The sequence below is a fragment of the Apteryx mantelli genome, chromosome 8 (assembly GCF_036417845.1).
Source record: "Apteryx mantelli isolate bAptMan1 chromosome 8, bAptMan1.hap1, whole genome shotgun sequence".
Classification (NCBI taxonomy): Eukaryota; Metazoa; Chordata; class Aves; order Apterygiformes; family Apterygidae; genus Apteryx; species Apteryx mantelli.
The window spans coordinates 43465827-43482096 of record NC_089985.1 but is presented as its reverse complement, the minus strand read 5'-3'; the positions used below and the strand labels follow the sequence as shown (position 1 = coordinate 43482096).

General features: G+C 42.8%; 1 protein-coding gene across 1 annotated transcript in view; it reads left to right on the top strand.

Annotated features, from left to right (window-relative positions):
* The window catches only part of SLC44A5 (solute carrier family 44 member 5), a 132811-nt gene extending 120634 nt beyond the window's left edge, over window positions 1–12177 (top strand). Inside the window, exons 19-22 of the mRNA XM_067301408.1 lie at window positions 773–843; window positions 2243–2331; window positions 2936–3020; window positions 10501–12177. Of these exons, the coding sequence (XP_067157509.1) occupies window positions 773–843; window positions 2243–2331; window positions 2936–3020; window positions 10501–10607 (352 nt within the window). The 3' untranslated portion in view covers window positions 10608–12177. The remainder of the gene's footprint in view (window positions 1–772; window positions 844–2242; window positions 2332–2935; window positions 3021–10500) is intronic.
* Window positions 12178–16270: the final 4093 nt, after the last annotated feature.

Here is a 16270-nt window from a genome sequence, read left to right as displayed (position 1 = left end):
TTTCATGGTAGTCAGTACTGCATGTCACCATTAAAATATCCTTCAGCACTGTCAAGAGGCTGACAGCTCATTTTCCACGCCATTATTTACCTGCAGTTTCTGATGAGACAGTCTAGTAGGATTTTGAGCAGAAACTCTCTGCAATAAGCCCGTGTTTTACCCCTCTACCTTACCCTTCCTTTGCTGTTGCTCTCAGTGAGGGCTGGGCAATGTGGATTTACTGCCATTTTTTCTGTCTACCTTCATTCATTCATCTGGGACTGTCTCTCTGCTTTGAGATCTCCCACCTTCAGTGTTGTACAGTGACATCTTAAAATAGTTCTGTAGATTTGGCGTATTCTGGAATAATGCAGTGTGGCCAGATGGGACCAAGAAACAGAAAACCTGCGAGCCACCCACACAAACATTGCTGTTTGTTTTGGTGTGCACTTTGCCTCCCCCTGGGCTGGCCTCTCTGTGACCCTAATAGAAAGGCTGAAATAAAGATACTTTGATGATGGTTTTTTTAACCAGTAAGGGCAATAAACAGTCTTCAAGTGCTGTCAGCAGTTTTGCTGCATTAAGGCCTAACTCGACAAGAGGATCAGTGCTTTGTTTGCTATCACCTAGCCCTTCTCAATGTTGCTTTTCTGCATTATTTTATTACCAGTCTGAAAAACCAGCAGAAGACAACTTCTTGATCACATTTTGCAAACTAGACATAGATTTAAGGAAAAAGAATGCAAATGTCTGTTTTGTGATGTTCATGGATGATTTGTCCTTTGCTGAACAGAGTTGCAGTTCTGGACAAAGTTACAGACTTTCTTTTATTCCTGGGGAAAATTCTCGTTGCTGGTGGTGTAGGTAAGTTTAATCAGTTCTTTCCGAATGGTATGTTTCTATTTTCTGGTGCCCACAAGTATGCCACGTTCATATGTACTCAGTTAAGGGCTGGAAGTTCTCATGGGTTTGACTATTCAGGAAACTCTTCCTGCGTCCAAAGATTTGCAAGACTGTGCTAGAATACTTTTTTTTTCTTTTTTCCCCCTCTTTTTGTGTGCTCTTGACAGCATCTTTTCCATAATTGCTTTTACTATTCTTGCATGTATTGCTGGCACAAGAGCCTTCACAGCCAAAGCTTTATAGCTGGATCAAACCAAACTTGCATCCTGTAAGTCAGCTGCAATCTGTTTTCCCTTCATGAGACCTGAGTAGAGCTGCAAATGTCATTCACCTGGCTGCAGGCAGCGCACACAAATGGAGGAAGTGCGGGTCTACAGGAGAGGTGCCTGAAGCTCTGCTGTGTTCAAGCCCGCTCAAAAAATCCTCCAAGCTGTAGTAAAAGAAGTCAACAAAATATTTCTAACATCCTTATAGGGTTTTCTTTGGTTATCAGTAAATATCAGAATATAGTATTCATAGTTTGCTGTGGCAGAAATTGATTTTTAAAAAATAAAGCACTTCCAGAAATTCAGGTTGGCGGTATTCCCTTAAGGCTTTCCTAAATTGTCACAGCAGTTTTAACACATTATTTTACTAATAATCATGTTTCGTATTCTGTATACTTAAAAAGAATTGGATTCTATTTTTACCGAAAGTTGTAAATGAGCACTAAGGCCACATCTAAAATGTTTTGTCATTATGTAGAATGACTTTCAAACTGGAACAACAAATTTGATTTGAAACTTATTCTCTGAAATGTAAGCCATGAAATACTGAAATTAATTCATGCCTTTTTCCTCTTCAGGGATAAATTCTTCGGCTATTTCTGTTCTAGATGCTTTTTTCTGTTGTAGATTTATTATTGTGCTTATCCCTAGCACTACTACTTCTCTTTTTAATCTGGAAATAGTTAAGTATTTCTTCAGGTAATAAAAGCTAACGAGCAGAATTCTACTTACTTACCTTTTTTTATTTTAGAAAAGATCCACCCAAAGGTCTTTGATGTTATCCCACATGTTATTGTCTTGTTTATCATTATTTGTTAATTTTGATATTAAATCCAGTAGAATGGTGAAACAAAACAATTAATTAAAATCTTTCTGGCCCCATGAGTATCTTTATGATAATTCATTCATTTACATCTCACTTCTGGTCAGAATACAGATCTAGGAGATAATCAATATCTAGGAATTTATTATTTAAAGGCTCTTGTATAAACCAACCTTGGATCTACTGTCTGTTATTTTTGTCTCACCCATTCCTCAGGAGTTAAGAGGTCACAGTCGCCCCAGGAATAACTGATGTTCTGTGCTTCTTGCAGGTGTTCTCGCCTTCTTTTTCTTCACGCAGAGAATACCAGTGTTTGCAAAGGAAGCACCAACATTAAACTACTACTGGGTACCATTGTTGGTAAGTCCGTCAGCTAATCACCCGACCCTGAGGGCAGATTGAGGTGCTCAGGCCACTTGGGGCACATGCTGGTGACAGCTTCTCCATCCTGCTCTGGGTGGCACACCGTCCCCCAATCTGCCGTGCCCCCCCAGACCCGTCAGGCAGACGGGGCACCTGCAGAACGGTTAGATCTCACCTAAGCATTTCTCAGACTCCCCAGACAGCAAAGGCCGGTGGTGAGGCACCAATGACAGTGCGGCTCCTAATGGGAGAGACCTGTGATGCAGTTCTTTCTCCTTTTGGGGCCCCTGTAGATGCCAGAACATCTCTGGGAGGAGTGGTCTTTTAGAAGAATATTTTGAAAGAGCTCAGAGTGTTCTAGGGATATATTCTGTATGGGGGTTGACGTGGCCCCAGTTTGGCAGCTGAAAAAAACCAGCAGCTACTGTATGTTAGAAACCTGTGATCCATTTCCACAGCAGTAACCCTATTGTAGAATTATAGAGCTGCAATTATATTCTCCCAAATTTGCTTAGCAGACCAGGCTCCTGACTTGTGACAGCCTTTGGCACACTGGTGCCAAATTAACATTTGGGGTTTTATTGTGGTTTGTTTTTTGTAGACTGTCATTATTGGCTCCTACTTAGTCGCACATGGATTCTTCAGCGTCTATGCAATGTGCGTCGATACACTTTTCCTCTGCTTTTGTAAGTATTAAGTTTTCTTTCACTAATACCTGCAGGTTGCAGGAAGAAGGAACTGATAAGGTGATTTTTTTACTCCTCTTCCTTTTTCCCCACAATCTGCTAGCATGTCACCAGAAGGAATTGCCTCTGCTTTTCAAACTGGCTCCTTGATGCATGCTTGAGTGCAGAGGTGTTTCTGCATTCAAATGCCATTAGTTTCAGTAGTGGAAGGTATCTATGGCTCACTGGAGTATCTGGCTTTGTTTTCAGAACTTTCTCTAATAATTTGCTTCCGGATGCTTTGTAAACAGCCCTGTATAGCAACAATTCACTCAAACCTCTTGCTATTAGCAAGTTATTCTTTGTTATACAATGTGTTGTTCTTCACTGATAGCTATTGCTGGCCCTTTGCTTTCAACTTAACAGCCCTGAACAAAGTATCATGCTGAGTTACCTTTACATTCCTGCAAAATGCCATCTGAGAAACTGTCTGTCTCTTGGACCCCCAATAGCAAGCAGTCGTTGACTCTCTGAGGGACTGGTGCTCAATTTTTTCAGTCAGAGAATACTAAAATCACAAGAGAAATCAGTTGGTCTCAGATTTCATACATGATTGTAAGAAGAGGCTGTGGTCACTGCAGGACATTTGCTAGATTTATTGAATTAAAGAAATAAAGATACAGTTTTTCTATAATGAAAGTCATTCTGCTAGGTCCAAATGGCAGTGACTGTTTTAGCAATTGGCTGAATTATTTGATAATACTATGGGACTACTAAGTAATCATAGTCTTGATCCGTCATATGCCCAGTGAATCACTGAGGCAAGATAAACATGTTCGTACTGATTCTTCTCTTACGATAGCATAAATTCTCTTTCTTTCCTGTGAATCATGACTGAAGTTAAACTCACCTTCTCAGGCTTGCTTCCCGAGGGACTAGGGTTAGGAGTGGTTCTGGAGATACTGCAGTGCTGAAAAATCACAGGAACAAAATCAGTCAGAAGCATTCTTTTGGTATCCTCATGTGCAGCCTTACTGCAATGGAAGAAAGAATAGCCTGTAGGGTGGGTCTGTTTCACCTCTTACATCTTTTTAGTCTCTCTTATCTATTACTGCGAAAATAACATTAGTCACATGAAAACAAGCTCAGTGTTTTAACTCTTCATTGATCCCTTCTACTTATTCCCTACCTGATGGCATTCCCTACCTATTCCCTACTTAGTTCTGGCTTTGCAGCTAGTTGCTGTGGAAGTGGTTGTGTGTCACAGCAGAGGATTATGATGCCTTCAGAAACAGGCAGAGGAAGTGAATGAACCTCTAAGTAAACAAATTAGGATATATAAAGCAACCTTGCAAAATTCTTGAGAAAACTCAACCCTCTTCAAAAATCTATTATTAGTCTATCCTTACTGTTAACTCACCACTTATGTCTCTTGCTGTTACTCCAGGTCCCACTCAAATTACTGACTTCCTGCTAACTCTAGGTTTTTCCTTCACTTGTTCTGAGGGTGATTTCATATACATTGAGGTAAAATGATTAGCACCCCTTACCAATCTGTTAGTTTGAGGCCATAGCATCAATTCCACTCATCATGTCTTTCAGAAGTTATGTGCTTGACAATACAGTTTAAGAATCCTCTCCTTCCTTTCTTATGTGGAAGATCCAGTATCACTGATTAGCTGTACATCAGAAACTTTTCTGTTTTCTCTGTAAGTGTGAGATTCTTACCAGGTGATGTAAAGCAATAGTTCAAAGACATTTCATGAATTTTAAAGACACCCATACACCTTTTGGTGATTTATATTGTTTATGCTATATTTATTTTTCCTTGTTTTTACTGCTTTCTCTTTGGCAAGTTGGCTATATACTTGCATGTACTCCCCATCTCTGAGGATTTTTTTTAAAGCTGAATAAAATGTATTTACTTTTTTAAAAAATTATGAAAACATGCAGAAGACAAAAAGGTTCTCTTTTTGTGCTAGTGACACATAAGCATGATACAAGACTCACTTGTGATATCACAGAAAAGTGAAAACTAATGTGTAGTTGAGAGTGACCTCAGATTTATCTTGGGTTAAGAACTTTGGTTCTAAAGAAACAGAAATACTGGCAGATATAACACAAATGCATCTCCAAGAAACCGGCTAAAATGGAAATAAATAAATGATTACTTGTGATATTTAGAATAGAATGGAACTTAACAAACTAGTAGAATATAGAAAGTTTGTTGTTTTCGTGGTACACAGAAGTTAACAAGTATTCTTTTCAATTTATGCCAAAGACGCATGTCGTTGATTTATAGGCATTTAGGCTTAACAGTGATGGCAGGGAGTAGGAGACAGACCACTTCTTATTTTGACCTGTTTCACTGGAGCCAGGTTAGCGTTGTGTTTGGAAGGTGTCATAGCAACATGTGCAAAGGAAAGAACTGTGTTGCCGTAACCTTACTTGCCACAGGATACTGGGACCATAACTGTCCAAGGGATCTGCAGAAACTGTTTCATTCAGGTGGCTCTGCAGGCTCAAGGTTATTGGCTGCCTCATTTTCCTCATATGGGAACTAAAGGCTGGTCATGTTTAGCTGTTTTCATTTTGGAGTCTCCTTGAAGACAGGGATTGTAACTTGAAATAACATTAAAAAGTTTTGAGGGTTTTTTTGAAGTTAAAGTGAAGCTCAGCAAATGCATTCAGTTGTGAGTGTACATCAGAAAACTGCAAATAATCATTCTGCGATGCAACAGGGGAGTGCTCCTGGTTCGGACTGGTTACTTTCTCCTGGGAAACATCTCTCTTTGCAGCTCTGTAACAGCTTTAGACCCATGAGGGGTCTAAAGGTGTCATCAGGTGGCCTATGCACAGAGTTCCTGGAAGAAGATATGGTGTTTTTGCAACCGAAGGTCCTCACAGGGATTTTTCGCCTCAGTCTTTGGCCTTAATCCAGTCACATTTGTGTAAGCACATAGATGATCATTTGGGATAAGTAATGCTTGAATAGGAGGGCTGATGATGTAGAAGCCAGCACGATAGATGCATTTTGCAAAAACAGTTCCACCACTGATTGATACCTGTAGAGCCAGAGAGCACAGTGTAATGCTACTGGCCGTCTGTGTACAGCATGAGTAGAAAGTTGCATTGTGCTTTTCTGGAGCAGATGGAAATCCTGGCCCCAGAGCAGCCTGTTACATGTCAGGAAAGGCAAATGGTGTGTTTGGCGGCCTTGTAATACTTTCTGTGCATCTGGCCTGGGGACAATAGCTTTTTGTTTAGAGAAGAAAGGAAGCTGCCATGGGGATATATAAAGAATTTTCCTCTAACCGCTCTGGCCAGGTGCCTACAGCCAGTGCTCACTTTTCAGCTTTGCAGGTACAGCTGCCCGCCCCTGCAGGAATGCAGATGCAGGGACTGTGCTCCGCTGTGCACTCCCGCCAGGTTGCCCATCAGTGTGGAAGCTGTTGGTTGGACTGTGACTTAGTTAGGACCTTAGTGACTTAGTTAAGACCTTCTGTAGGAAAAATGTAACACGCACATCTCACTATTTCCAATTCATACTCTGTTTTACTTCCTGTGCTTCATTCAGTAATGGTCAGGGGATCATATAGCATATTGTGCACCCATGGCGTCGGGTTTTCAAAAAAACTTCTTAGGTCCAGTTTTCAAAAGTGCATAAATCGAAAGCTCTTTTCAGGACAAATTTTCTAGCCATAAGCAGCCAAAATGCCAGGCACCTTTGGAAAATCTGGCTACCAGTCTGGATGCACAAGCCTTTGAAAACTTCCAGTGATACTGCCAAACCAAAGACATGGGAGACTAAAAAAGATATTTCTGTCATTTTAAAGTAGCTAGGTGTGTGTCTCTGTGTTTTGTGTAAAGCCTCTTCTGGCTTGAGAAAATAGAAGTTTTATGGTGTCCTTCAGCAACTTAACAATACAGCTAAATCGTCTTGTTTGAGATTTTCTAATGTTGGTTCTTTTGCTCTTTCCCTTCTTCAATTCTCTCTCTCTCTCTCTCTCTTTTCTCCCCATTTTGGTGTGTGTCTGACTGCGCTGCTCCTTGCTGCTTTGGCTGCTTTTGCTGGTGTAAATTCAGGTGAAGACCTGGAAAGAAATGATGGATCTACAGCAAAACCCTACTTCATGTCAGCTAGCCTTCACCGAATTCTAGGAAAGAAGGAACTAAGCCCTAAGAAGGCAGTGGGATAACATACAGTAAACCTCAACATCAAAACAGTGTCACTTTTAAGCAACACATGTATAAAGTAGGCAAAAGTAAAAACTGTAAATGATGCTTCTGGTTAATGGGTGATTCTTTTTTCCTTTTGCTTCTGTCTATAAAAAATGAGCAACATTGGTAACAATTAACTAGATAAGTAAATGCTTAAACTAACAGCTGTGAAACAAGGCCACATTTTAGTTTTTAGAGTGCCTATCAAAAGGAAAATGTAAATTTGAAGCTTTTTTAAGTCTATAAAATGAGCAATGTTTTAATAACTTTTTTAACACAAGTTGCTGTCTCAAAGGACAGCATTTTTGATAATGTTTCTTTTTATAAGTGTATATTTGTAAAAGATATTCAGGCAATTTTCTGAAAGCACTACCCTATAACCTAATTAGCCATAAAAAAAATAGTTTGAGAATTTCTAGTTAACCAGCAGATGGTACTAAATTTGTAAATATGGTGCTATAATTGTATTTTTTTGTACAAGCTGGTTCACAGCCATTTAAACTGTGATTATACATGCATTAATGATTCCCTACACTGGAAAATGTAGTAATATTTTAATCACATCCACAACTGTGTGTTTTAAGAAATGAAGAATGGTACCCTATAGGGCCAAAGAAGGTAGCCAGAGAAGACTACAGTGGATGTTGCTTAAAGTGAAGTTTTCTGTGAGTTGTGTTTAAAAGATGATGTGAGTGAGGGAAGGTCCCATTGCACTTAATATGATTTGTGGCTCACACAAATGAGGTTTCATCTGGTACAAGATGGCAAATGTATCATTTTCAGCTGATGTGTATGAGAGATGTCCTTGTGTTGATGTCCCCATCTCTAATGACTCTCTGATTATGCTCTACATTATGAGGAAGTTGAGCTTTGCTGAAAGGAAAACCAAATGTAGTTTTTCCTCAGAGAAAAGTCTTGGCTGCGTATGTGCACACGGAGTTCCCGTTGCCTCTGCCTAGCTCAGAAGGGCTTCTTACGAGACATTGCAATGACTATGCTGACGCTAAGGGCAAAGCATGTGCTCTTTAGGTCTCCAAACTCTCAGTGGTTCAAGCAGTAAGATACTTAGATAAGAAACAGAACCGAATCTTCTAATGACACAGGATTAAGTATATCGCTACTGAAAGATGCTCCAAAAGATTGAGTGTGCGTTTAGATTATTGAAGTTGCCTGATTATTAGTTCAAAGTCTATCATTATAAAACACATTAACATTCTGTTCAGTTCTATGAACCTCCCTTAAATAGAACTATTATTGAGGTCAGAAACAGCTCTGCTCACAGAAAAAGTCTTACGCTGTATTGGAATGCTAAAAAGAAAAATACAAAATTCCTCAAGCATGAGAAAATGAAAGACATTTTTCAAGACTGTTATTTCCATGAGCTGAACTGAAAATGTTTTAACTCATTAATGAGTGTCATGCATGCCAGAGACCCTGCCCCCAGTTTTCATGGGTTCCACAGTACTGAATAAGGACATTATTGTCCACTTTTCAGGAGTGACATATTTTTCCCAGATCTGTTGTCATAGGAATTCAGCTCTTGGAAATACTTTTCTAGCCCAAGGAGTCCATTGCTGTCACAAAGAGAAAGGCAAATTCTTCTCCAGTTGATTTAAGTTCAGATTTTGGGGGAAAATTTACAGACAGCCCACATCCCAGAGTGATATTGCTCTTGTGACTTATGGCTCCAGTTTGTGAGTGCTTTATTCACAACAAAAGCAGAAAGACTCTCCCTCATGCTACTTGTCTGGGGTGCTGTTAATGCACAGGTGACTTATTACCACCCATACGTCTGGAGTCATGGGCAGGGTAGGATCTTCAAAGCCTGCAAACTGCAGGGCAAGTGACAGGACACTGGTGTGTGTTCCCTTCGATCCAGGGCGCACTGCAGCTCTTCCCCCGGAGCAGAAATGGGTGGTTCCGTTTAGGACTTAAACAGCATAAAATAAAGGCATACAGTTTCAAACGAAACTAGTGATTTTGGACATCTTCATTTTTGAGAACCCTTTTGAGATACCTTAGAGTAAACTTGACTTTCAGAAAGGGCTGAATCTGCCTTCCAAAAATCAGGTGCTTGACTGAGGAGGATAAGGTTTTTCATCATCATTCCCATCTAATCATGTGCATGACATTGAATATTCAACCCCCTAAAATTCTAACCTCTTCTGAGAATTAAGTCAACAATTTGGGGGAAGTTTGTGCTACCTTTTCATGATTTAAAAAGCTGCTGGACTATGATTCCAGTCCAAGCTCCAATGTATTTTTGGTTGACTGCTCTCTAATTAGTTTGCAGCTGAAGAAACTGCATTAAGAAATCTATATTTCTCTACTAGACTTGAGTGTTTTACTGGGAAAAAAGCGTATTTCTGAATACAATGTGCTTTTTTGTCATATGAATGTAACCATAGAGTTTATTAGGAATACAACATAATAGAAATAGTATACAGTTATTTGATTAGAAGACTTTTGTAACAAACCTATGCATTTGCTAGATGAATTTCTAAAAGTCCAAGTTTTAAACAGCATTATTATTTATATACAGTAAATATATATATATATAAAATTGCTCCACTCATTATTTTGTGAAAATTGTTTAGAATATAAGTAAGTGGTCCACATTTTTGAGAAGAAAATTTAAAAGCCATTTTCTTAATGATGTAGTTAAGAGAACTGTGAAAATACAAAGCAATATCATGTAAATTTTGTAGTCAATAAATTGAATAAATAAATTGTAATAATTTCTTAGTAAGATTGGCTTTTAAAAAATAAATTGCTATGGATCAATTAAGTAGAAAGTAATGCAAGTATTTACTTGGAAAAGAATCACTTTAAATGTTCTAAGAGCAATTTATAGTGGTTCCCAACTAATCCTGTGGGAGAGAGTCTGCTAACTTACACCACAGGTACTAAAAGTGAAATTTATGGATTTGGACCTTTATTTGTTTGCTTGCTTTAGTATAAAAATTAAAATTCCATTCTTCACTTTAGAGAGTGGAACGCGGGGCTAGGTAGGACATGGCAGAAGGCGTTTTAGACGCTTTGGTGCTGAGCCCTCGGGCGTCAGCGACGAGACCCCTGCGGCCGCCGGCGGGGTGCGCGCCTGGGTACGCAGCCCCGGTGCCAGGGCCGGCCTGGCCCCGCGCGCCCGCCCTGCGCGTGCAGCCCACAAGCGCCGACGTCGGGCAGCGAAGCCCCCGGGGCCGGGCGGCCGGGGGGTCCGCAGGCGGCCGAGGGACCGCCGTGCCCGCCAGGCCGCTGACTCTGCCCTTCTTCCTCCTAGTGGAAGATACAGAGAGACGTGCCGGCTCCGCAGAAAGACCCTTTTACATGAATAAAACTCTTTTGAAGATTTTGAACAAGCAGAATGTAGAAACCAAGAGACGGTAGAAAATACCCATAATCGTAACCACACAACCATGTTTGTTTTAGTCCTGGTTTCATGCGCTGTGTCTCCCTATGACATACTAATGGACGGCTTTTATTTGCATGTTTTACACCAAAGTTTTTAATGTCAAGCCTTCACGTTTTGTAAAGAAATTTAAAACAAGACCCTCCCCCAACCCCCAAACAAAACAAAGAAACAAGAAAGATGGGTTCATCTTTATACTGATTTTTTTTTTCAAGTAGCATTTAGTGATTAATTCTTATGAATTGGGTGTTCTAAGGATGCTGAATAGTCTTTTAAACATTACTATTTAAAATAATGAAATGTTTTACTGTTGCATGTTCCGCTGTAGAATGGTAAAAAGATTTTGGAGGACACAAGCTTAAACTTACTCTCAGACAGTCATTAAGTATTCTTCTAAAATAGGTGGTCACAGAAATGATTATAAAGAATAGATCGACTGTCTTCTGTAACGTAGAATGTCTCTCTCCAGCTAATTGCTAGTCTCTCAGCTTGGACCATTGTGTCCTCTCTGACAAAGTGCCTTACTGGCTATTATTTTACCCGGTTTATATTTTGACATTTATTCACATCATGTAAACTACAAACCAGAAAAGGCTAGATAAGAAAAAAAATACTCTCTTTGCTTGAAATTAATTGATATAAAATTAATATAATTGAAATAAATTTGTCATCTTTTCTAAATACTGCAGCACACACAATTTCACTGTTACTGTTGTCAGATCATGAAAGTATTCTGTATGCTCCAGCAGAAAACACGTGACAATGGTGGTGTTGCAAATAATTATCTAAATAAAAATAACGTAAGACTGAGTTTTAGTAGTAGATTTTTTATAGCTTGAATTTATGGGATAGTGAACTTCTAAATGGGTCTTTTCTGCTTTCAGTTACAATGATCATCCTGCACCTGCGTAACTGAGGGGAGAAGTGGGCTCTTGCTATTTAAGGTAGAAGAATGAAAATGGGAGCTCGCAGATATATGTTACACTGCAGTAATATATGTGTTTGTGTGTTCACAAACATAAAGTTGATTCTCCAGTTTTAGACTGATTATTTGCTATTTGGGAAGTGCTTTATAAATGACCCTTAATTTTCTAATTTTTGATACAGGTGATGATTTTCCAGGTAATGTAGTTTGTACCGCACTGTAATCAAATTAGAAATATAATTGTTTCTTCATGTTTAAGTAACACCAGTGCTACTAATATAAAGATTGTCTGCTACTCTATGTCACAGAAAGTTCACAGGTATTTGTCCCAAATTGTAAAATCACAAAAAGGCCATTTAAGGTTTGAGAAGTGGAAGAGAGGTTACTGTCTGTTTCACCAACCCCTTCTTTCTGTTCTTAATGTGATTGTTAAAGTTGTATTATTTTCATGCCAAAACCAAATTAACATGAGCACATGACAGTTTGAGCTCTAAAACCTGTTTGCTTCTGCTGTGCAGAAATAGAAATGTATTGTTTAAATATCTTTGATAACTGAAGTGTTTAATATTTAATTTTGTTGTTACTTACTGTTTTACAGCTCTCGGGATTTGTTCTAATAAAGATTTAGATACAAAACGGAGTCTGCTGCTTTGTGCCGGGGGCTGCACAAACGCTACTGCACCGCGGCGCCCCCGCCCCCGCCCCGCCCGCTCCGCCCCGCCCCGCCCCCGCCTCGCTCCGCCCCGCTCCCACCCGCTCGCCCCGCCCCCCCGCCTCGCCCCGCCCCGCTCCGCTCCCACCCGCTCGCTCCCCTCGGGCCCGGCCCGTCTCGGCGGCGAGGGGAGGGGGGCGGCGGCTGCCGGAGCCCCGGACCGGGCACCGTGCGCCGAGGGGCCCGCGGAAGGGGGGGGGCGGCCGGGGCGGGGACGGTGCGGTGCGGTGCAGGGGCCACTGGGGTGCGGTGCGGTGCACGGTGTGGGGACGGCGCAGTGCAGGGCTGGGATGGGATGGCGCAGTGCGGTGCAGTGCGGTGCAGGCTGTGGGGACGGCGCAGTGTAGTGTGGTGCAGTACAGGGATGGGATGGTGCAGTGCGGTGCAGGGGCCACTGGGGTGCGGTGCGGTGCACAGTGTGGGGACGGCACGGTGCAGTGTGGTGCGGTGCAGGGCTGTGCAGGGCCGGGATGGTGCAGTGTGGTGCAGTGCACAGTGTGGGGACAGCGCGGTGCGGTGCAGTGCAGGGTTTGCAGGGCAGGATGGTGCAGTGCAGTGTATAGCGTGTGGATGACACAGTGCTGTGTGGTGCGGTGCAGGGCTGTGCAGGGCGGGATGGTGCAGTGCGGTGCACGGTGTGGGGATGGCACGGTGCAGTGTTGAGGTGGTGCAGGGTGCAGGGGCGGGATGGTGCAGTGCGGTGCAGGGGTGGTGCAGTGCAGCTCAGTGCACGCTGCGGTGCAGAACAGCTGCTGTGACATGCGACCAGAGCAGAGGGGCTGCTGAGAAGGGCCAGCTCTGAGGTGGTGCTGGGCTTGACACAGTGACGTCTTGTCAGTAGAGACGGAAATCAAATCCATAATGAAACTTAGCTTTTCTGAGGTAACTGCTTTGAACCTTTCTTGTACCAGACAAGGTGTGTTTAAAAATCAGCCATATTCATATCTTATAACTTGCTAGAGTTTGTTTGCTTGCTTTTGCAGGATCTCCAAAAGTCCTACTTTTTTCCTCTGGACTTTGCATGAGGACCACAAAACGTTCATCACAAAGTGAGGGTAGGCATTTCTTACCTGCCAGAGGAGGCACCTGCTAGGTGTTGAAACTGCGGCTGCAGCTGCGGCAGGGCAGTGTCCCACACTGGCCAGGCCGCTGCAGTGGCTGGGCAGGACTGGCAGGATCTCTGCCTATGGTACGTTTTTCTGGCTGGCAGGAAAAAAAGTCTAATGCAAAAGCGTTCAGGCGCTGCAGGTGGGTTTTGGCCGGGCAGCGCGAGGCGCAGCAGTGGTGCAGCGGCTGTTTGGAGGCAGGACAAGGGGAGGGGCTGGGTCAAGGTTGGAAGCAAAGGTAAGGATGATAAGTAGTCCCCTGTGTGGGAGCCTTGTTGGAGGATGCTTCTGGCATTGAGCAATCTCTGCAATGACACCGCCAGCTATATTCTTTTTTTTTTTTTTTTTTTTTTTTTTTTGAATTAGAACAAAAAATTCTTGGTGTTGACAGTTATGGACAGGTGGGCGTTGCTGCCACCTTGGGCTGAGGGACAACTACAGTGGGAGGAGGCATTAGCTAGAACATCCTTGGTGGGGAAAGCATGAATATACATTACAGGTTCAATTATTGATGAGCAAATTTAAAAAAAAAAAAAAAAAAAGTGCATTCAGACTCACAGGAGCTTTGTGTTCAGCGTTGCAGTATATGTGGTGTGGTGGGTGGTTTGTGGTGGCAGGTGGGGGTGTGATGGGTGGCGGGTCTGTGCTGCCCGCGGCGGCGGTGTGGCCTTCGTGCCCGAGCGGCGGCATGTGCGGCCCCCGGCGGCTGCGCAGCTGTGCTCCCAGGCCGGCCGGCCAGTGGCAGCCGCTGGAGAGCGAAGGACGGGCGTCGAAGCAGCCCCGCGGGCTGCCACGTCCCCATGCGACGGCTGAGTCAGCACAGGACGCAGTTGGCCGGGACCTCCAGAGGTTTTGGTCTGTGAAGCATCAAGCTGACCCCCCCCCCCCCCCGCATCGCAATAAAGAATAAGCGTAGTAGTAATAACAGTAAAGCCTTGTGCATGTTAAAGCACAGTGTAGCCTATCGTATTTTGAATTCAGATGCTGGTGTGTTGCTCTACAGATTCTGCATGGTGTACTCAGATGCTGAAAGACTGTATTTGTAATATAAAAGTAATTGTAAGGGGATTTTGGAGAATACAGGACCTTTACTACGTGTCTCATATGTGCATAGTTATTTTTAATTAAATTTGGATTTTTTTAAAGTACAGTGGTATCTCCGTTTAACACACGTGGTCTGTTGGAGCCAACTGCAGCTATTAGTCATCTTGTCCTCCTTCAGAAAACTTCGGGCTTACCATCAAAATTGCCTTCTTGCCTCCTTTAAAGTGAGTTTTCAGACTGATGTGTTTTATATATCACATAGTTTTCTTACCATTTGTATTACATTTAAATCTAGTGCTGGCTGCAGGCCATAGAAACTTTAATGCGCATCCAGACGACGCTGAACCTCGCCGCGGTTTCTGCAGCCTACCCGCACTGCTCTCCAGCCTCCTCTGGATTGCCTCCGCGGTGGGCTCCACTCGGGGTCATCGCCCAGCACACCATCACCGAGCTGTGATAAAGAAACAGACCCTGGTGATAAACTCGGGATCAAAATGCTTCTGCTTTTGCCTTGGCCCATGTTTGGTGTGCACCACCTGTGATGTCTTTGCAGTGTGATTTTTGCAGATGACTGTTGCTGTTGGTGCATTTTCCTCCAAGAGCTGGCACGCCGCTTTGCAAATCCACACATCTGCAGATGGCTTGGAGGCAGAGGAAGGGATCATTTTATACGGAGCTTCATAACGTAGTTTCTGGTTGCCATCATTTCAACACATCTGACCAACTCAATTTCCTGTCTTGAGTCAACTTTCATTTCATTGAGTCCCATGTTCTCATTCCTGTTGGTTTGGCTGGGCTCTGCAGGTGATCTATTTTAATTTTGTAGTCTGAAAGAGCCCAAGTTTGCCATTTGAAAAGAATCCAAGCAGTCTCAGGGGAAGTTTGCGTGTTTAATTTGCTCCAAATGATTATGTCAAAAGGGTATTTAATCCCCTTTTCCTTTCCCCCTCCCTATGCATTTCCAGCTTCTTACAGAAATACTACATGCTTCATTTTGGTGCAACGAAGCTCTAAACTGCCCCGTTTTATGAGCTTGCTAACAACAGTCCAAAACATATTAACGAGACACAATAATGCTCAGCTGCAGTGGTTCTGGGTCACTGGGGCTAACAAAAGTAAATGTTGTCTTTGCGAGTTTAATACTATCAGTGCAAGGTGTCTAGAGGTGGCAACTCATGCTAAGCTGAAGTCTTGACAAGAAGCTTGTGCCTGCACGTCTGAGCACGCTGGATGCAGTATTTCTCAGCATTTCAGCCAGCTGCTGAGGCGTCTGTACAAACTCCGGCAGATGCTGACAGGCAAAATGTGTACTGAAAGGTTGTCTTTCCACAGGTTTAACTGTGAATAGCTTCAACGTAAAATTTTTGTCTTCAAATCATCATTTGGGTGTTTGAGTTCAATGAACTTTCCATTAATGACATAAAGAAGAGAAATAGCCGCTTGAAACAAATAGGTGGCCGTCGGCAAACTCCCTCCTGCCGCTCCATGGACGCTGCATGGCCGGGCTGGACCGCAGGCAGTTTAACAAATGTGTCGTCTCCTTCGTGCAGCTTTGGGCCAGAGCGTGTATTCCCACCTGGGTGATGTCCTTGCACACAGAGCCGTGCTTGAAAAATGCTCAGAAACTACATGGCCATTATTGCAGCAGCTAAGAGCACAGAACTGGGCTTCTAAGCCTGAACTCACGACAACAGAGGTACTTGTCCTGCTGCGACGGCTCCGACTCATTCGTGACTTGCAGCAAACCCCGTAGGCAGCACAAGGGAAGTAAACAAAGTGCCAGGAAGTACATGCGACGCTTTTCTCCACTAACAAAGATGTCACATGCCGCCTTCATTTCCCCACTGAACTAGA